Genomic DNA, 21,324 nt, shown 5'->3' with positions numbered 1-21,324 from the left:
CACCGGCCAGGACCCCGAGCCCGGAGCCTGGCGCGCGTCCCGCCCTCGAGCCCGCGGGGTGTGGGGACGATGTCGCGGGGTCTCCGGGAGCGTGCGCGTCCCCCCACCTGGACCCCAGCCCAGCCCCGGGCCTGAGCCCTGAGCCCTGAGCCCGGGGCGCGCGGAGCCGGGGTGGGCGCGTCGGGCGGGCGGGATGCGGCTCAGGCAGCGCCTGGGGCTGACGGCGCGTCTCCTTCTTCCTCCGTGCCTCGTTTCCCGCGCGTCTGCTCGCGGGGCCGCAGGGGACAGCTTCGTGGTGTCCGCGTTCGCGAGTGGCCGCAAAGGCACGGAGGAGGCAGAGCGAAGCATGGGCAGCAAGCAGGTAGGCCTGTGGGCCAGGGAGGCGGGCGTCAGGGTCGTGACCCCTGGCGGGGTGGGCGAGAGGGCACGCCAGGGTGATGGCAGCTGGGCCGCAGCCTGTTCCTCCCCAGCCTCTCTCTCTGCACCTGGGCTCTTGTGCAGCAAGCCTCAGGCTCCCAGACTGGAGGCGTTGGAGGGGAGGGCATTGGCCATCCATGTGTGAGGGTCACTGGCTTCCAGTGTAGAGATGGCTGGGCTTTGAGGCCACCACGCCTCCCATCTGCGGGCTGGGTGATCACTGGCTTGCAGGCGGGCTCCAGATGGGACAGCCGAGGGGCCCAGGCTGCAGGTGCTGCGGTGTCTGGCTGAGGACCCCGGTGACCCTGAGAGTGGGTTTGAAAGGTGATGGGTCTAGAAGCAGAGAACAGCCCGGCCTGGGGTACCAGGGGGTCCTTACCCAGTTATCGGCATCCGTGTGAACTGGATCTGTGTGGATGGCTGAGACCCCTGCTCAGTCCTGCCAGCACCCCCCCCCCCGAAGCCCACCGCAGGCAGTGTCCCAGCTCACCGGGATGTCCACTCCCTTTTTAGAAGGACGTTTGTTCTGGCCGGTTGCTAAAGAGAAAGGCTAAGTGTGTCTGCAGACACTTGTGCAGCACCCTGAGAAGGGGTCCGTTATGCCCCAAAATGAACACATGGTAGAGTTACGGGTCCCGCTTTCTGGGAGTGACGTTTCCGTGCACACCCGGGAAGGTAAGAAGTACTTTTTAAGGCATTTTCTGGGTACCCTGTAGTAATGTTGGCTGGACGTGTGCTCCCGTGTGCGGGGGACCGGGGCAGGACGGGCCAGGGAGCAGCTCAGGTCCCTCTCTCCCTCTTTTCTGTTTCCTTTGCCAGAGAGAGGGGGCGTGTCGATAAGGGGATGGGGTTAAGGGCTCAGTTTCGTGTGTGACCAGTCATCTGCGTGTGCATTCACACGGTGCTCAGGCCTGGGGCCTTCCTCTGGGCATGTGGGCACGGGCCTGGCACTGTGCTCTCAGTCCTTGGCGGTGTCTGGGCGAGGGCGCTCACTTGATGAGAGCCTGGCGGTGACATTCGAGGCAGTGCCAGCCCCATAGGCCTGCGTCTGCAGCTGGGGCCGGAACGGTGTTTCAGGCTGACGGATGCCAGTCTCGGGACATTTTTGAGAGTCGGGTGGGGTGTGGCTTGGGTTGTTCCCTTTCTGTTTTGTCCCCTGCAACGGTCTGAATGTTTATGTTCCTCCAAAATTCTTATGTTGCAATCTCACCCCTTAGGTGATGGTGTGGGGAGGTGGGGGCTTTGGGAGGTGATCCGGGCATGAGGGCGGGGCGCCGATGGCAGGGTCGGTGCCCTTACAAGAGGCCTAGAGAGGTGGGTCCCTGTTCCGTCTGCCATGGAGGATGCTCAGGAACACCCATCTAAGAATCGGAAGGGGCCTCACAGACACAGAATCTGCCCTCACCTTGGTCTCGGGCTTCCAGCCTCCAGACTGTGAGATAGATAGCTGTGTCCCTAAGCCCCCCAGCCTGTGCCATCTGAGTAGCCCAAGCTGACGTGGAAGCAAGGTGCTTTTCACACCAAGGTGCAGAGGGAGCCCAGTCTCAGAGCACAGGATGCCCCTTTTGTTAAACGCATTTTCGCTGGAAGACAGCAGCATGACTTTACTGTATCTCCCACATTCGGCTGCGGGGCTGCGAGCCTCTGGCCAGGCACCAGGCTGGCGTTGACCTCCCAGCCTGGGTTCACCGCACTCTGGCATGGAGGCACACGGGTCCTTGCCACCGCCACGGCACGGAGCAACTCTGGGGCGGTTCTTGCCCAGCTCGAGCTCTGCCCCAACACCCCTGCTCCGGTTCTGCCCCAGGAAATTGCTCAGTTGGGGACACTGGGGGTTGGGTCGTACGTCCCTCCTGCTTCTGGCCAGGCGTCCTGTAGCCTTCTCTGTGCATGGGGTCCCAAGCTGTGTCCTTGGAGGCGGTGTCCAGCCTGGAAGTTGAGGCACAGCGGGGAGGGACACGGTCTGCTGTGTCTTCGTGCAGACGCTGGTGCCCTGTGCTGCCCAATGACCTCATGGAAATTAAGTGTGTGTCCACCTGCTGTACCTGTCCTCCTCTTCCCCCCAAACAAAGGAAATGAGGTTGGTTTTGGCAGCGATGCTGGCTCCTGGTGCCTGCTTGGCGCACGTCGGAAACACTGATCGATATTAGCATTTCCTAGGCAGGTGGGCTGCCTGCTTCGACGTCCAGAATGCCGATTCTGGGAAATGCTGCCGTTTCATCTTGGCAGGACCTGCATCACTTCCTTGCCAAGTGCCCCCAGGAGGGCCAGGGCTGTGCCAGGGGTAGTGTGGGATGCTGGCAGGTGCAGCACAGAGGATCTCGGAAGGGGAGTAACTGAGGTCGTGCATGCATGACAGTTATGAGGAATGAGGGCAGCAGAGTCTGCTTACAGGTGGTTGTGGTTACAGGTGGGGACGGGCAGTGGTCAGCAGGTGGGGACAGTGAGTGGTCAGCAGGGTCGTGGTTACAGGTGGGGACAGTCAGCGGTCAGCAGGGTCGTGGTCGGAGGTGGGGATGGCCAGCGGTCAGCAGGGTCGTGGTTGCCGGGGGGACAGCTCCGTCCCGGAAACGTGCCCTTCTCTCTGCACAGTTGCTCACCGCCTCCCTGCAGTCTGTAGTTTCTGTAATGCTCCCGGAGGTTGGCAGGAAAAGTTCAGAGGGCAGGAATCACCACTAACAATTAAAATTCTTTTGCAAATGAACAAATTTCCATGAAGTGAGCGAAACGGGGACAGTTCCACCTGACTCTGGAGCTCCGGAGCCCTAGAGGCAGCATTTTAATCGAGACTCCGCTGGAGTCGTGGCCAAGGCTGCTGCGTGGGACCCTTGAGACGGCCTCGAGGGATGTGGCTGTCGAGCCCCTAGGACTCTGCCCATCTCGAGCAGACCTCAGCCCCAAGGACACACATGCCGGTTCCACACGCATGTGTCCGTCTCTCCCCACCCCAGGACAGGCCGTCTGGCTCACGGCACACTTCATCTTAACCACAGGCATGCGTTCGTCTGAAACCTGGGGGCTCAGCTCTGTCCCTGTGGCACGGTGTGATGTCTTCCTGGTGAGCGCTCCCCGGAACCAGTCGCCAGGGCCTGGGACCCGGCAGGTCCCTGCCACAGGCTTCACCCTTCTCCCGCCCAGCAGCCAGTGAGCCGCCACTCACCTGCTCACCTGCTCACCACGGGGCCAGAGGCCATGGCAGCAGTGGGACTTGCATGTCTCCGTTAGTGGAGTGACTGTGGCTTCTTCTAGAAATTCCTGGGAAATTCTTCCCACACAGAGAGCTCGGTGTGGGGAGTAAACCGCGCACTGGACACACTTGAGAGGGACAGCATGTGTCCCGAGACTAGCGTGTGGATGCCATTGGGCCATTGCATGGGCCGTGGGCCTCGTGGAAGGAGCGGGGTGGCCTGTATGACTTTCAGTGGGACAGGTGACAGGGCTCCACAGGCTTGGGTCTTCCGTGACCTATGCCCTGGCGATGCTGTGACCTCCTGGAGACCTGGCCTGTATGGGGTGTCTGACATCAAGGCCAGGAGCCCTCTGCTTTCCTTTGCGTGCTCACCGTGTGCCTGGGCCTTGGGTTCTAGCACCGTGGCTGGGTCTTCAGACGTGGCCCTGCCGTGTGGCACGGCGGCGCAGATGTGCAGAGGCCCAGGGGCACCAACGGTAGTCATCCTGGGACCCAGGCTTCGCTGAGCACCAGGGAACGCCTCCCCAAGGTCGGGTGACATCAGCCCGTCACCCCTACCTGTGCTTCTGAAGTTGCAAATCCCCCCCAGGGCCACATTCTCCCTAAGGATGAGCCAGTGATCCCAGCCAGTCCACGTCTGAGGAGCCACTAGGACCCTGTGCAGGAGCTGGCAGCTCTGAGTGGCCTCTAGCGGTTCAGTGGCTGAAGTTTGCCCCATGTCCCGGCTTGGAAGTGTGGATGGATACAGTCTGCAGGCAGGACTCTTAAGGACAGGGAGCTCCACCAGGCCCACATAACCATCCCCTGGGTGGTGGGGTGGTCTGTGGCATGCAGCCAGCAGCATCAGACACTCTGGAGGGGCTGAGGGACACATGGAAGGGCCAGACACCGTGAATGCAGTGTCCACTCCCGCCAGGCACCTGTGCAGGGCAGTGGGGCTGTTGTGGGCCACTTGGCCGCTGGGGGGCAGTGTGTGTGCCCACTTCTCGTGTGCTCGACTGCGGGCATCCTTGTGCTGTGTGGCGAGGACTCTGGGGTGGATCAGGCGAGGCTGCAACCAGCACGCCAGCCTCGGGGCTGGGGCAGAGGACCCACCTGTGTTGGCCATGGCGGGGCTGTGGCAGGGCCATAGTGGGGCCGTGGTGGGGCCATGGCGGGACCTAGTGGGGCCTGGTGGGGCCGTGATGAGGCCTGGCGGGGCTGTGGCGGGGCCGTGGCAGGGTCATGGTGGGGCAGTGGTGGGGCCTGGCGGGGCTGTAGTGGGATCGTGGCGGGGCAGTGGCGGGGCCTGGCGGGACCATGGCGGGGCCGTGGCGGGGCCTGGCGGGGCCGTGGCGGGGCCAGAGGCTGCTCACCGGAGCCTCCCCCTGTGCCAGGACAGTGGTCATGACTGAGATGCTGGTCTCTGAAGAAGCTCCCAGGAAGCTGTTGGAGGCAGCGTGTGCAGCCCTCCACCCTGGGGACACTCGGGCGTGTGAAGCCTGTGTTCTCACACGGCGGCGGCTTTCGGGAGCCTGGAGCCCCCACGTCCACGGGCACGCTCGGGGCAGCTTCAGAGAAGCGCTGACACGGTCGGGACAGGTGCGTAAAAGCACCAAGCATCCGCGCTCTGGGAACACCGTCCCGGAGTCTCTTGCACACAGAGCGAAGGACCCGCCACTGCAGAGGCCTCTGTGGCCGCTGCCCATACAGCCACCTTGCTGCTCGTGAACCCGCGGCTTCTGGAGGCAGAGCAGGCCTGACGTCACCAGCCCCGTCACGGGCGTGGTGAGCCGCTGTGCGCTCGCGGGTGGGCATCCAAGTAGCCCCATCGCCTGTCGCTCCTTCATTCTGCCGGAGGCCCGCGGCTGGAAGAGCTCCGGGGGGGTTGCTGGTTAGAACCTCACTCTTCACAAACCAGCACCCGCCAGACCTCGTTGACTTTCACGGGGGCATAAGCCCAACACCAGAGCCTGCGTAAACTCCGGGTGTCGGGTCGGTGGGGACCTGCTGCCCTGCTGTTGGATGCAGCCGTGCTGGGGAGGCCGTGGGGCTGGCTGGGCCAGCGTCCCTGAGCCGGTGTCAGCCGGGGACAGGGTCTTGTGGGGCAAGCTGGGCCCAGAGAGGGGTCTGCTGCTAGGACACGCGGTTTCTTCCCTTGTGCTGTGGGGCGCCGAGCAGCTGGGCTTCCCACTCACGTGTCCGGCTGGGTCTGGCTGCCCTGTTCTTCTCAGGGAAGACCCCCTCGGCTCCTCCTGCCCCTCCACTCCCTCTCCTGTTCTTTTCTTCCCAGTGTTTGTGAGAGGTTGGCCGGCTGACCCTGACCATCTTGGGGTGCAGTGTCCTCTGGGTCTGAGGGGCCAGCCACCATTGTAGCATCCCCGGGTCCCCGGATGAAGTTTGGGACAGATCCTTCCCTGTCCCCACCAGGAGGGTTTGGGTGATTCTCCCTGAAGGAAGCTGGACCCTTGTATGCACACCAGGCCCCCATACGTTTGGCGGTACATCTTTCTGGAGTTGATCAATAGCTAAATAGTGTAAGCACATGCTGGGAATGCCATGGAATTAGGTATTTGAGGATAACCACACAGAGAGCAGCCTCCGGCTACCTGTGTTGCATGCACCGCATGGCCTACAACCACAGACATTTATTCCATCAAGACTCTAGAGGCCACAAGCCTGAATCAAGGCGTCCGCAGGGCTGTGCTCTCCCTGATGGCTCTGGAGGAGGCTGCTTCCCTGTCTCTTCCAGCCCCTGGGCTTGTGGCCGCACCTGCCCGATCTCGGCCTGGGTCTACACGAGGCCTCTTCCCGTGTCCGTGTGTCCGTCTCCTCCTCTTCTTACAAGGACACCAGCCACTGGTTAGGGTCTGCCCGAAGCCAGCACCACCCATTCTAACCGATCACACGTGCAAAGACCCCACTTCCAAATAAGGCCTCGTTCAAGCTTCCGGGGAGGTGTGGGATGTGGGAGGCACGATTCAGCCCGGTCCGCCCCCGGGACTTGCAGAGGCTGAAAGCCCTGTGCTCTGCATCGTGTGGCCTCAAGGGACGAAAGCTGCAAAGCTCTCCGTGGAGAATGGGGCGGCCTGCCCACCGACACGTCAGCGGAGGGCCTCGCTCTGAGGCCGCCCCAAGCACGTCCCCACCAAGCGACAGCTGGAGTAGCTTGAGTCCAGCGTCTGCCGATCCCAGAACGCACCTGCACGTCCGCACGCTCCGCTAGGGGAAGCTCGGTGCTGCTAAGCTGTGCGTGCAAACAAGCGCCGGAGTCAGGATGAGTTCTCCGCTGCAGGGAGCACAACGGCCGTGCTCCCCAAATCCCCATTTGGCTCCCCATCGTGGTTGGCCCCCATCTGGTCAGCTTTAGTGTTCTTCCGTGGCCAACCCGGGAGGGAGGATGGCTGGCAGGGGCCCCTCCCGGGGAGCCTGTTGGGGGCAGGATCGTGACACAGCAGCCTTGCTCCTGGAACAGCTGTGATGAGCTCAGGACCGGTTTCAGGGTACTGAGTTATCCAGCTTGACGGGAGAAGCCTCAGGAGTCCCCCGCAGACCGGGGCCACCCCTGCGCTGGGCAGATTCTGAAGGGCGCTGCTCGGCAGCCGTGCATCAAGGTCCCCACATACTCAGGAGGCCTTCTGCCCAGACCACCTGCAAGATGCACGCGCATCCACTTCTCCACGTTAGCGTCAGGCCCTCTGTCCCTTGCCTGTCCCACCCACACCCCCTTCCTCCGGAACCCCTCAACTCCGGCTCTTGATGCTGGGGCCAGAATCGGCCATTTCCACCCCCTTCCGCTGTGACCCACTCCCCACCCCCTCCCCTCCCCTCCCGTCAGACCTCCTCCACCCTCCTCCCCTGCCTTGGAGCTGAGGGGGCCTTTGGGACACAGGGCTGATGCCAGCACCTCCTCAGTGAAGGTCTGGGAGGCTACCCCCCTCACCTGCGTCTCACCTCTGAACCTGCTCAGTGGCACCCACTCTGTGTCTGCCTCCATCCTGGTCCTGCCCCAGGGCCTTTGCATGTGCTGCCCTCTGCCTGGAAGCCTGTCCCCACAGCTCAGCTCACTGCCTCCCCTCCTTCAGGTGTCTACTCACATGTCACCTCTCTGGAGGCCTTTAAGATCCCTGCCTGGACCTTTGGGTCCTCCCACTCCTTTCCCTCCCAGGTGCTGGGCTGGTGCTCCCCAGAGAGACCGTGCACCTTTGCAGACTATGTTCTGCCTAATTTGTGCAACTTGACCCAGGTGCACTTGTGCAGTGCCTGGCGTGTGGGGTTGCTCTGAGCCCGCCTTGTCAAATTTCCCTCGAGGTGGGAGCCATCCTTCCTTGCTCTGGACGCTGCGCCGTGTGTGACCATGACATGTTCGAGCAGAGCAGTGGCTTTTGTCAGGACCCTCGCTGGGGCTGTGTCTCTGCAGAGAAGCCTGGGGGAGACGGGATGCAGGGCCTCACAGGGACCCCACCCACGTCCCAGCAGCCTCCGGGGCCCCACTGACTCCTCTCAGACTGAGTCCCTTCCATCCCCCTTGCTGTGCTAGCTGGAGTTTGCTCAGGGCAAGAGGCAGCCCGTGGCAGCCGGAACAGGAAGGATCTGTTTTCCTTTCGTTCTGCATTGTCTTCCAAGGAAGACTAGTTTTGAGCTCCAAAATCAGAGAAGGGAGAAAGCACGGTGTGTTTTAACACAGAACTGAACCTGGAGATGACGTTCGCACAGCTGTCCGGCGTCTCCGAGGATGTGAATTCAGAGCGCGGCCAGGACCTAGCGACCCTCCCTGCCCTCCGTGCTCGGGATGGTGAGGCTGCCAGCCTTTGTGTCCCCGCACCCCTGCCGCCGTGGCAGGACCTCCCCAGGCTTCGGCCTTCCTGTAACCATGGGTCTCAGGTCCCATGTCTCTGTCCTTCTGGGACTTGGCCTCTTACAGAAGCTCAGGAACAGGGGAGGCCCGGTGCAGCTCTCTTTACCTTCTCTCTACCTCAGCCTGACTCTCCAGAAGGACCCCCTGAAGCAGCACACAGTCCTTCCTTCCCTGTCCTCCAGGGCCCGGGCAGCCTGGCCCTCCTCCTGGCACCTCCCCACCGTCCAGCACCCCGCAGAAGCTCCTCTCCTCACACTCTGGTCTGCAGCCCGCTGCCTGCAGCCTCCCTTGAAGGTGCCCCACCTCCACCTGCTCCCCACCTCCACACCTGCTCCCAGCCCCCCACCTGCTCCCCGCCCCCACCTGCTCCCAGCCTCCCACCTTCTCCCTTGTCCCTGAACCTGCTCCCCTGCCCCTCACCTGCTCCCCCACACCTGCTCCCCACCCGCTGCCAGCTCCCCACCTACTCCCTTGTCTCTGCACCTGCTCCCCGCCCCCCACCTGCTCCCTTGTCTCTGCACCTGCTCCCAGCCCCTCTCCCGCTCCCCCCCACACCTGCTCCCCACCCCAACCTGCTCCCCCATCCCTCATCTGCTCCCAGCCCCTGCACCTGTTCCCCGCCTGCTCCCAGCCCCCACCTGCGCCCCATCGCACACCTGCTCCCCACCTGCTGTGCAGACAGCCTTGGTGCCTGCAGTGCCTGGGGTAGGCCAGCCCAGGTGTCAAGGGTGGGTTGCAGGTAACACTGACCTCTCTCCAGACACAAGATGTCGGCCATAGGCTAATACATGGCACATTCCAGCACATTCTTCGCCTCCTGCAGGTGAAGTCAGGGTTTCACGCTCAGTGTTGGGGAGCAGGATCATGCCCGTAGTTCCATCTTGGACACCTGGCCTGTCTGACCAGCACCCTATCCCCAGTCCCATCCACTCCTCAGGGAACTCCTCCTCCCTTGGTAGCTACACCAGGCATCGGTGTCGGCCTCACGTGACCCAGCACCTGTCCCTCGGCCCACTGGTCTTGTCCACCAGGGTCATGCCATGACTAAACTCCTGAGCCGTCTCCCCAGCCCTGGACCCACACGCTCGTCTGCCCAGGACAACGGTCTGGCCACCCCGGCCTCCCTGCCACCCCCATCACTCAGCAGCTCCGCCAGCCCCTTGGACCATCCAAGGTCGAGAACCTCTTGGACTTGGCCAAGCCGTGCCCATTCCCACAAGTGCAGGCTTCTCACTGGGCCTCTGCCCCTTTGCTGCCCACATGGCCAGGTGAGTGCATCTCTCCACTTGGAACTGCCCTGCTCCCCCAGGAGTCCAAGTGTAGCCATTGACCCCCCCCCCCACCTGGCCTCCTGCCTCCCTGCTGTCCCACTCTGTGGGTTTCATGTATGGCTTCCGGCCTAGCCATGCCTGTGGATGTCAGCTGTCAAGGGGGCCTCTGGCTGCTCCCTGAGACCATCTCCCCCTGTCTGTTTCAAACCCCTGCCCTCCCACCTGCCCATTTAATCCATCTTCCCAATACCCAACTGGTTGTCATCCCCCCCCCCCCCCCCCCCGCCGCCCAGCCGCAGCTGGGTTTCTGAGGTTCCATGGGCCCTGCGTACCTCCCGGGGTCCCTGCCACCTCCCAGCCCACTCTGCGCTCACCAGGGCCCCCTCCTGGTGGGACGGGATCCTCCACCACTCATCCTGGGCTGCTCGACCCACTCCCTCTCTGCACTTGGCCGCAAGCCTCCGTGGGCAGAACCTTCCAGGCCCCTCCCGCTCTGCAGAGCCTTGCCCAGTGGAGGCACACAGGCGTGGAGTGACCCTCTTTGCTCTGGGGGGGACTCCAGGACTGGCCTTCATTTGCCCAGGAATCCTGAAGCCTGGTTTTCCAGAATCGGAATAGGGTTTCCAGAAACATCTTAATACAGCTACGCTTGTTTTGATAAATTCCCAGAAACGGGGTAAACTGCTGGAAGCCAACCCCACGAGAGTGCCAGACGAAAGCTGCTCTGCGGGGTGATATGTGCCAGCCACAGGCTTCCTGTGCGAGGTCCGGGGCGGGGGGCGGGATGTTAACGGCCCCCCTCGCTCCTTGCATAGGAGCGGCTGAAAGCTGTCTGTCTGCAGGCTAGGGCCTTGACTGGCCCAGGTCGGGCCCCAGCCAGCCTGTGTCCGTCTTTACCGTGTGCACGCACGCGCCGTTCCCGTGGAACGGCGGGGACCTCCCCTGGATGGCAGTGCTCCAGACGGCTACCGGAGGTCCCAGATCTGTCTCGTCCTGCTGCGGCGTGGCGAGGGCTGGGAGCATCGTTCTGCTCGCTGTCATGTGGGGACCACGGCAGCGACGGAAACCACAGGTGCCCCTGGCGAGGGCACGCGTGTCCCTCGTTAGGTTTCTGGACACTTTGGCAGCTGTGCGTGCGTCGGCATCATTGGCTCTTTGGCAATCCCGTTTGCTTGTTTGCAGGTGAAAACCTCTTTCCCTGGTGGGGGCTGGGGGTGAGCCTCTGCCACGAGGCCACCTGCAAGGCATTCAGGCCACACCACACTGCTCTGCTAGCCGGGCACGCTGGCCACGCCTGCTGGCGTAGAGTGCCTGTGGACCGGCAGGGCCTGGGCGGGCAGAGCGTGGGGCCGCCCTGTGGACGCCCTTCCTACTCTCCGCGGCCGTGGACCAGCCCTCCCGTGGGCACCTGGGGTCTCTTGTCCAGCACCTTCTGGCCCCTGCCTTGCCCAGCTTGCACGGCCCGTACCACAGTTGACTCGAAAAATCCAAACACTACGGAGCCAGGATGTGAGCCGCAGCTCAGGAGGAGGGTGGGGCCAGGCGCCTGCCTCCCGGGCATCCAGGGAGGGTGCCGTGCAGGTCCGGACAGCTGCCCTGCTGAGGGCACTGAGGTCAGCGTCAGTGTGCCGCGGCCAATAGCAGGCGACTCCCAGCCACGTGGCAGGTCAGACGTCAGGGCCTCCGGATGTGGAAGCCTCCTGGGGCTCACCTTCAGTGTGGCCAAGAGCTGGGGGCGTGGGGGCCGCCTCGCCCCAGCCCAAGGGAGCTCATGTGGCCGTTGCAAGACACCGTCCCATGAGCTGGAGGCCGGATGGCTGGGTGGGCCAGAGTCCCGCTGGCTCTCCCCGTGGCCCTGGCAAGTCACTGCATGGCTTGAGGCCTCAGTTTCCCCATCTGTAGTTGGGGGCACGGGCCTGGATGCCCTCCAGTAGAATGGGGCATGGTGTGTGTCCCCACTGCCCGCAGGGTCACTGCCGGCCACATCTGTTCTTGAAACACGGCTGATGCAACAGAAACGGATTTCTAATGTGGTTCCATTTTAATAAATTTACATTTAAATAGCCACATGTGGCTGTGGCTGCCACGTGGACAGCACGGCTCCATCGGAAGTGTAGCAAACCCCCGTGTGTCCTTCCTCTGCAGCTGGAGTTGGAGAAGGTGGTTTTCCTGTGTTTTAAGGAAACGTCAGCCAAATCGGTGCAGAGAGTGCGTCGCAGGGGTGTACGCGCCCCTCCTTGCCTCTGAGTGTGCTGAGGGCTTTGCTTTTTAAGTTGTCGGGAATCCTTGCAGATGCAAGAGGCATATGAGATCGCTCGCACTGGCGTTTCTTGTCTCTTGGTGAGGCGCGCAGCACGTAGTCAGAACCGTCGGGAGGATGCGCACCTTGCCTCCTGGAAGGAACGTGAACGGGAGTCCGGATGCACGGCTGTCCTCTCTCCCCAGCCAGCACCACGCTTTTTCGTGTTCAGCAAAGGGGAGAAGGCGATTTCCACGGCCTCATCCCGAGAGAAATCCATCTCACACTGCAAGTTAAAGCCATGGGGACCCTGGGCCGTGGTCCACGGTGGATCCCATGTGCAGGAACACGGAGGGAATCTGGATCAGTCAACATTTTGGTGTCAGAGCTCTTTCCACGTCCTCACATAAAAACGTCCCTTGTAGAGTTAGAAGTGCCTGAGCTTGTGGACGAGGAGGGAAGGCTGTGCACGGGTCTGCTGACCGGAGACACCCAGGTCCCGATGCCACAGGCATCAGTGCGGACGGCCGTGCATGCCTGGGAACTGGGCTGGCCAGAGGGGCTAATCTGGCCAAGATGGAGGGACCAGGTCTGCCCCCCTCAACCGCCTCACACAGCACGAAGTCTGGACCATGTATGTGACACCACGATGTTCAGACGATGATCCCTCAGAGGTCGAAGGCGGCTTAAAGTTCCCAGGCCACAGTATGGAAGGAGGGACACCTCTCAGGGTCTCGGGAGCCGCTGGAGAAGAGCGGCTGCCTAGAGAGTGGGGGCCAGGGCAGGGGTCCCCGCAGGTCCATGGTGGGGCTGATCTGCACACAGATGAGAAGTTGGGAAGGAGCCCCTAGAAACGCATAGACACCCCAACTCCTGGGGTCTAGAGAGGGTGGGCACTCCACTCCCATCGGCCTGCACGACGAGGCAGGGTCCTCGGAGGGCTTCACCTCAGGGGTGGGGCCGACTGCCTGGGCCAGAGCTGCCCCAGCCCTGCCCTAAAGAAGCATAAAAGCAGCCCCAGTCCAAAAAACCGCACACCACCACGAAATACAATGCTCTATATGACAAAATCCAGCCCCAACCACGGAAGATTGAAATGTCCAGCATACAAGCAAAATTATTCAGACATGAAAACAATTGAGAAATCGTGACCCATGACCTGAAGAAAATCTATCAAAACAGACTGAACCATGATGGAGAGGGTGGGAGTAGCCCTCAAAAACGTTAAAACCATGATTAGAAACACGCCGCACGTGTTTGGGAAGGAAGGAGAAGTCACAGGGAGGCGGGAAGTGCGAGAAGATGGAAGAAAACATAAATGCAAGTTCTAGACGTGAAAACACAGCTTCGGAAGTAGCAGGACATGATGGGTCTGCAGGCAGGTGGGCGCAGTGGGCAGAGGTTAGTGACCCCGGAGCCACGGCCCTGCAGGTGGCCCGGGACGGAGCCCAGAGAGGACGGACCTGACAGCGCCATGTGCGTGGGGCGCCAGAGGCCGAGGGACAGCGCCAGCACCTGTCGGCCCCTGAGAGGGTAGAAGACAGGGAGCCAACACGTATTTGAGGAAATAAAGCCCAAGTTTTCAAATCTGATAAAAACTCCACACCACAGACCCAAGACACTGCATGCATTCCGAGCAGATAAAGAAAACCACGTCAGGATGTGTGGGTGACAATCACGTTGCCGAAAGCAGTAATAAGGAGAAAAATCATAGGAGCCAGAGGAAAGAGATTGTTACATCTTGTGGCAGGAGAGCGGGGGGCAGGGAGCTGAAGCCTGCCCTGCAGCCCCTGCCTCGTCCGCTGACGGGACCGCGGACTGTTTGCCACAGTGGGCAGTCAGGAGGACTCCTCACAACGCTCGTCTCCCCTTCCCTGCGGAGGAAACCAAGGCACAGTGGGGCCAGGCGATTTGCCCAGAGCCACACTGCGTGGAGCCGTGCCGCCGGGACCCAGCCAGGTGGGTAGACCCCCAGAGCCTGAGCTCCAGCCAGCAGGCCCACCTGCCCTACAGTGCACCAGCCCTGCCCATGGGCTGGGGGAGGCAGCGGGCAATCGCATGAGCGCCTACGGGGCCGAGGGGGCACCGGGAAGCCAGGCAGGGTCAGGGGGGCCGTCCGGGTCAAAGGGCAGGGTGACCAGGCCTCCCTGCAGGATCCATCTGTCTTCACCCTGGGAGTCACCGGGCTCTGTCATCTTCCAAACGACCGGAGAGGCTGCAGGCGTGTGCGTCCTGCACTCAGCGCTCGGCCTGGGCACCGACAGTTTCCTTTCTGAGTCGAGATCCTTGCTTAAGGAAGATGCGTGCAGGTTTCCTCCAAGCGTGGGAGGGGCGGGAGGGTGCAGGAGGGGCACGGTCTGGCGGGGCGCCCGCTCCCCAGTGAGCTCAGGAGCGTCCAGCAGCAACCGCAGAGCCGTGTGGGGGTCGCACACCGCTGGTCCCGCATGGTGCTAAGAAGGTGCTTTCAAAGTCACCTATCCCAGGGTAGCTCAGTCCTCGGGGTCCTGGGGCTGTAACCAGAGCCGAGCCTTTCAACCTCTCCAGCCTGAATATCTCCACTTAGCGCATGTGCTGTGTGGTAACAAACGGAGCCTTCTAAATTAAGACAAACACCCCAAAAAACGAACTTAAAATGCATGGGTTCTTTTCCAAACTTTGGAATTAGTCTCCCTCTGAAATGGAAACATGAGGCTTTAATACAAATGAAAAGAGAAGCCTGGGGGGTTCCCGTGGGAGATTCAGAGGGAGGGGAGCTGGATTTAGGGTCTGCACCTGACACCTCGTCGGCACAGGATGGGTGGGGGGAGGCAACGGCCTGGGCGTTTGGGGGACGGGGGTCCTGTTTGTGTTCTGTGGCCGCTGTGGCCTCTGTGGCCAGTAAGCTCAGAGGACAGCAGCAGGGTCTGGAAGGTCAGTCACCCTTGGTTTTCCTTCTTCCGTGGAATCATGAATCATTAACTCTGAAGATCAAAACAGTAGCAGGCATGTTTGGGAGAAGAAAACCAAGTCTGCCCATGAGCTGCAGAAGGGTTCTCTAACATTTCATGCTGAACAGAAAACAGCTCCAGTGTGCTGAGGCCCGAAGTCACCGAAGACGTTTCTGGCATATTTATGGTCCCTTTTCAATTACCTGGGGGTAGAAACGTGTGCTGTGTGCACCCGCGTCTGCACGTGTGCATGCACCCACACCTGCATGTGTGCATGTGCTGTGTGCACCATGTCAGCATGTGTGCATGTGTACCTGCATCTGCACGTGTGCATTTGCTGTGTGCACGGTGTCTGCATGTGTGCGTGTGTGTGTGTACCTGCGTCTGCACGTGTGCATGTGCCGTGTGCACCGTGTCTGCATGTGTGCGTGTGCGTGTACCTGCGTCTGCACGTGGGCATGTGCCGTGTGCACCATATCTGCATGTGTGTGTGTGCTGTGTGCACCCACGCCTGCATGTGTGCATGTGCCGTGTGCACCCATGTCTGCACGTGTGCTGTGTGTATGGTGTGTGCACATGCATACCTGTGCCATGTGTGTGTGCAGACGGGATACAATCACACGTGTGTACTCTCACATGCATGTATCGTCTGTGCTGAAAACGTCACCGCTGCCCCCAGCCGCCTGCCGTCCTCCTGAATGAGGTCGGGGACTGGGAGGGGCGTGGACGTGGGCAACACGCATACAGCCTGGGGCTGGCCGTCTTGCAGCTTCTCTTCGTGACGTCGCTCCCTGCAGCTCACATGCACCACAATACCTGTCTGGGGGGCGGGGGCGTCCTGACACCCAGGTGCCTGCACCCGGCTTCTCGCTGACTGCGGTGAGGACGTCTTCCCTAACGTCTTAGGGGGAGGTATTCCTCCGGCAGCCGGCCTGGGTCTCCCCCCGGGGAGACACGCGTCACTAGTTCACGTTGATGGGCTTGGGTGGGCTGCTGGCCTGTCTACCACGCGGGTCCCGCGTGGGCGCTCCCGACCCCCGTGGTGCGGGTTTTCTGCCATTCCTGCTGCACAGTGGGCAGCCGTCCCCCAGCAAGGTCCACATGTGGGGTCCTTGGGGACTGTCTCAGGGGTCAGGGTGTTCTGGGGGGGAGTGGGTGCTGTTAATCTCCAGAGACCAGGGTAAGTGGGTGTGTAATACACTCCATATCTTCTCTTAATAACACAAGCGGAAGTATGGCAAAGCGCGTTGGGGAGAAGACAAGCGGAGGCAGTCCTTTTGCTGCCTGACCTCACCGGGGACGTAAGTTCCAGCAGAGCGCTGGCGTGTGAAGACACAGACGTGTTTATTTCAGGAGATCCTTTGATCCCCAAATTACTGCGTTTCTAGACATAAACTCCAAATTTGGTGATTATAAAGTCTGATTAAACAGTCCTAACCAAGAAGCACTGACGGACAAAATCCGGAAGGGCCCCTTGCGGAGCTCGAAGCCTTGTAATTTTGGAAGCAAGCACCGGAAACCGTCTACACTCCTGCGGGAAGCCTGCCTGCCTGCCTCCCCGGGGCAGCTGTGGTCTCGGGGTCCTTGATCCCGGGCCGCCGCCTCCGGAGCCCGGCAGCCCTGGGGCGGCCGCGCGGGGCCTGAGGGGCCCAGCACACATGTGTCAGAGCCATCAAGCCCGTCACACCGCGTGGTCACATCTGCAAGTGTTTAGCCGTGGAAAGAGCGCTGCTCACTTCAAAGCTGGCATGGCGATTCCAGATTCCAGACAGACGCGCTGGCAGGTCACCTCCGAGTCAAACTCCATCTGACGGCGGCCTCCTCCTCCATCGCGGGTGTTTCTGGTCAAAACAGACCCTGCAAGGAGTCCTACCTCGATGTCCTTAGACACTTGGGGGCAGACGCGTCCCCAGACCTCCAATCCGGTGGCCTTTGGAAACCGTGTGGATTCCTGGCAGGCAGGAGCGGGGCTTCTTCTCTTTGGAAGAGCCTTGGAAGCACTGGCCCCTGTAGTCCCTCCCTACACCCACAGCCCCCGCCCGCCCCCTTCCTGCCTCCTGCCCCGGCCCTGCGCTCTTGCCCCTTGACCCTGCCGGCCCTGGTGCTTGTCCTTACTCCTCTGGGGGACCCCGGCCTTGCTCTTTGCCTTTCCCCACAAGGTCCAGTTCTGCATTCTGACCCCAAACTCCCCACCTCTCACCCCACATCAGTCCCACCCCATGTCCTGCCCCCCAACAACCCGAGCAGGAGCCCAGACACTCCCCAGACTGCCCCAGAGTGGCCTTGGCCACCTGCAGCACAAGCCTGCCGGGGACCATGTAGGGGACCCCCATGCTGGGCCTCTCCTCTGCAGCCCACGGCCTCCTTTCTAAGACCTACAGGCCCTCACCTGCCCCGTCACTCCACCGTCTCCTGCCCGCGGCTCCCTGTGCCGGCCTCTACCCAACACGGGGCGCCCGGCACCCTGCACCCGGCACCCAGGGCTGCCACCGCTGGCAGGACCGGCCCCGGCAGAGCTTGTCCTGGGGGCTCCCGATGCCGCGGGCTTTGCTTCTGGGAGTTTCGGCGCTGGTCAGTCAGTGTTGACTGCAGAAGCCGAGGGCCGGTGGTTGTCGTGGCTCCGTGCCACGCAGCCACGCCATGTGTCACGCAGAGCCACCTCCCGCACGTGTCATGACAGGGAGGGGAGGTTAGGCTGGTTCCTGAAGGTCAGAAACCCTGGCAGGCCCGTCGGAAGCCCGCGCGGTGAGGGCCGAGGTGGCGGGATGCTGGGCCGCAGGTGGTCGGGCCCTGGAAGGCACCCTGTGAACCCGGGAGCACCGTCCCCCAACTTCATGGGGACTTGGTGAAATGCAGCTTCTGGAGGCGTCTGTGTTAGAGGGCCGTCCTCCCCTGAGGGTCTGGGAGGCCCCAGGGGCTGCTGTGTCGAGAGCACTTGGTTCTGGAAAATGGCCAGCAACACCTGCCTGGGGTTTCTCCCCCTGCTCCCCCTCCTCCCCATCTCTCCCCCTCCCCCCACCCCTGCCTGGACTCCCTGCCCCACCTCCAGTCCACCTCCTCTCCCAGGCCTGCCCCTTACATTCAAGGAACAGGACCCTATTTCCAGGACCCTAGGGGTCCCAGGGGCTCCAGGTCACAAGGGAGCAGTGAACCCACTGAGTGGGTCTCTCTGCGTTTTAATGCAAAAGAAGGGGCAGTTCAGAGCAGGGCGGGCAGGGGTGGTTCCCTAGTGGTGGAGGGAGGGAGGCGCGTGCTCCACCGGGTGCCTGCAGCCCAGCGCTCTGCGGGGACACAACGGGATGTCCTTGGCTCCTTGCTCTTGCTCCCCTGGACTCAACACACAGAGCAGGTTTCTGGGCAGGAGTAAACATTTGCCCCCGGGGGAAACCGAATCCTCCAGCAAAAGCCTGGGGAGTCCTCTTGGGGTCGCTGGAAGCAGCAGGCATCTGCCCCTTCTGGCAGATCTGTCCCCCCATTTTCGAGGTAGCCTGGCTTTGAGGCCGGAGCTGTCTCCCCGTTGTGCTCAGGATGTTCTCATGGGGCCTTGCGCTTACGACGGCCGTTCCAGCGCGCAGTGTGACTCTGTGGGGAGCAGGCTTTGAACCAGACGCTTCAACAGGTTTGGAAGGAAGGCACATGCGACTCGACCACACAGGTTTCCTTGGGGTCTTCCCAGGAGTCGGGGAAATGGGTTTCCAAGGAAAACAGACGACTCTCAAAGCCCGGGAGTGTGTTTGCTAAAATCACAGGTGCACCAGGCCTGGAGCATAGAACATTGACATTTGAAAAGCAGACTCCTTCTGGGGGGATTGTTTGCATTACAAAATGCTTCTCCTTCCAGTAACCCCAACACCCCCACACCCACGTGGCCTTAAATAGGAGCCGGTCCCCTGCCCTCCACCGGGATGCGGGCTGCACGGCTAGCATCGCCACGGTTCTGCTGGCGTGGGAGTCTCCAAGGGGCCGGCCGTGGTGTGGGGGTCCACAGGAACATGCGCTGGACCTTCTGGCTTTTCAGGGCAGGCCAGGAGCTGAGATTTTTCTTCCAAACTCCCAGCACCTGTGCACCCATGGGCAGCTGTGGGGGCGTCTGACAGCCTCACCGGGGCAATCCGGGCTCCTCCAGGACCCATGCAGGCCAGGGGCTGCTTGTAGGGGGGACGAGGACCTCAGGTTTGTACTGAGCTCAGGGCAGAGTCTCAGTAGGAGATGTGGACGGTGGCTTCTGGGGGCAGCTGCCGAGGGCCCAGGTGGCCTCCTCTGAGAGTCCTGCAGGGTGAGAGGGACGGGGATGGCACTGTGGGGACTGGTGGCCGAGGCCACAGCCACTGAACTGTGACTTGTAAAGAACGAGATGCGCAAGTGAAGCGTCAGAGTGGGCTCTGCTCCCGTCCCCACGGCCAACAGTGCCCGGCTGATGCTGGAGGATGTGTGGTTGGCAGCCGGAGGCGGGAGCGGAGTCTGGGAGAGAGCGGCCCCGGGGGTCAGCAGGAGGCCCCTGCGGCAGGGACAGAGCCACTGCCAGTGTGGGGAGCAAGGAGGACAGTGCAGAGACCTCGTGCAGGGAGGCCGGGCGGGCCAGAGGAGTGAGGGGCGGGTGACGGTCCGCATGCTTATCTGCAGGAGGCTGGGGCTCCTCTGGGGGGAGCGAGGGGCCTGCGGGGGGGCTGCAGCTGCCAGCAGGGGAGGGGGCATCCGTGGGGGCTGGGGACGGTGCTGCTCCGGGAGGCCGGCCCTTGGGCCCCCGGGCAGGGTGGGCGGCGGCCAGCCAAGGGTGGTGGTAGGTTTGGTCCGTCCCAGTGAAAGCTCTCGGCCCTCGGTTTACCCAAAGCAGCAGGGACGGAAGGGGTTTTTGTGTGACCTTTGTGACCAGGATGAATTTGTCTGGAGTCTCCAGTCACAGGGACCAGAATCGTTACTTTTCTGCACAAATGAGCCCTCTTTCCCTGTTTGACCCTCTGTGCTTCCGGGCAGCTGCCATGTGCTCTAGTGTCGGGGCGGATGGAGCTCCGTCTGTCAGGGAAGGGTAGCTGCGCCAGATGGCCGCTGACGCCACACGCCCGTGCTGGTGCCGCCCCCCGGCGATGACCGCGTCCATCATACGACCACGTTCCCGCAGGAGACCCGCCAGGGGGCTGTGCTCCGGCCTCTGGGTCTCGTGCCCCGCCACCCACCCGGGAAGCGTGACTGGGCTCCGGCCGTGTCCTGGGTGACTGGAGCTCCTTCCTGCAGAGTGGCTGTGCACACCTGGTCCTCATCCTTACGTCCACGGGAAGTAGGTCCCACTGTTCTTTTTACTCTGGGATTGTAGCGGGGGGAGCAGAAACATCTAGAATCCTGCCAGATGTGAGCACTCTGACCCTTAGCCTGGTAGGGACGCTGGGGGATGCGTGGAGCAGGGTGGCCAGAGCCCTGGGGACCTTTCACTGGGGGGGCTCCTGTGCACACAACTGGGTCCCACAGAGGACGTCTGATGGGGTGACCCCAGGGGCTCCCCCGGCCTGGGCCTCAGCCGACCACCCTTTGTAACACGATTTCTGTTGTTCATGCTCTCGGGACATAACCCTCCAGTGCCCGGTCCTTCCCCAGAGGAGGCCAGCCGTGCGTGGGCCACGTCCCGGGACTCCGGGCGCCACCTGGCTCCCCACGGAGGCGCGGACCTCAGCCTCATGGCTTGCTCTGTTCTGCAGAAAAAGTTTAACCCAAGATCAGGTTTTTGGAAGTGCCTGGCCTCTATCTTAATGTCCACTGGGGAGAGAGCTCAGCCCTGTCCCACAGGTGAGAGCGGGTTGCGTACTCCCAGGGCCGTCTGCGGTGGCACGAGGACCCTGCGTGCCCCGTGCAGCTCCGTAGTGCCAGCAGCAAAAGCCGTGAGCAGCGCACGGCAGGGCATCCGTCTGCTGTTACACGGAGTGCGAGCGCACTTCCTCCCTGGCACCCTAAGAAGGGGCAACAGAGCGGCCTGGTCCTGCAGGCTGGTCGTGTGGGGACTGGGAAAGAAGGCGATGCCAGGAGGGGGCATCCGCGGGGGCTCTGGAGGCAGCCGGGCAGGGGTCTCCCCCCTCCCTCCCGCCCCAGAGCCCTTCCTGGGCCCAGGGACCCACGCTGGAAGCACATGCCTTGCAATGGCTCCCAGTGGTGCCCGCGGCCCTGTCCCTGCAGCGGCCCTGTCCCGTCAGAGCCCGGGGCAGCCTCCCTCCCGGCGGGCGTCTCCTCGGCTGCTGGGCCCCGCCTGTTGCAGACCCGACCCGTGAGCCAGCAGACCTTCCGAGAGCCAGGAGCGCTCTGTCCCTCTGGGTGGCCCCTCCCGGGAGACACCCTTCTCCACGCGGAGGGGCCGTCCGGGCTGGTCCTCACCAAGCCTGGGGGCAGCGTGCACCCAGAGCTGCGGGTGCCTGTACGGGCGGTTTCCCTGTGCCCAAGGATTTCAGGGCCTTTCATGT

At 62.3% G+C, this 21,324-nt stretch overlaps 1 protein-coding gene across 1 annotated transcript in view; it reads left to right on the top strand.

Annotated features, from left to right (window-relative positions):
* The window catches only part of NKD2 (NKD inhibitor of Wnt signaling pathway 2), a 28,178-nt gene that overhangs the window by 182 nt on the left and 6,672 nt on the right, over positions 1–21,324 (top strand). The window contains exon 2 of the mRNA XM_087868012.1: positions 282–361. Coding sequence (XP_087724138.1) covers positions 282–361 — 80 coding nt within the window. The remainder of the gene's footprint in view (positions 1–281; positions 362–21,324) is intronic.

Source organism: Ursus americanus, chromosome 15, assembly GCF_024610735.1.
Source record: "Ursus americanus isolate L20-20 chromosome 15, mUrsAme1.1.p, whole genome shotgun sequence".
In the NCBI taxonomy this organism is placed as follows: Eukaryota; Metazoa; Chordata; class Mammalia; order Carnivora; family Ursidae; genus Ursus; species Ursus americanus.
The sequence above is the reverse complement of the archived record's forward strand: the minus strand, read 5'-3'. Positions and strand labels throughout refer to the sequence as shown.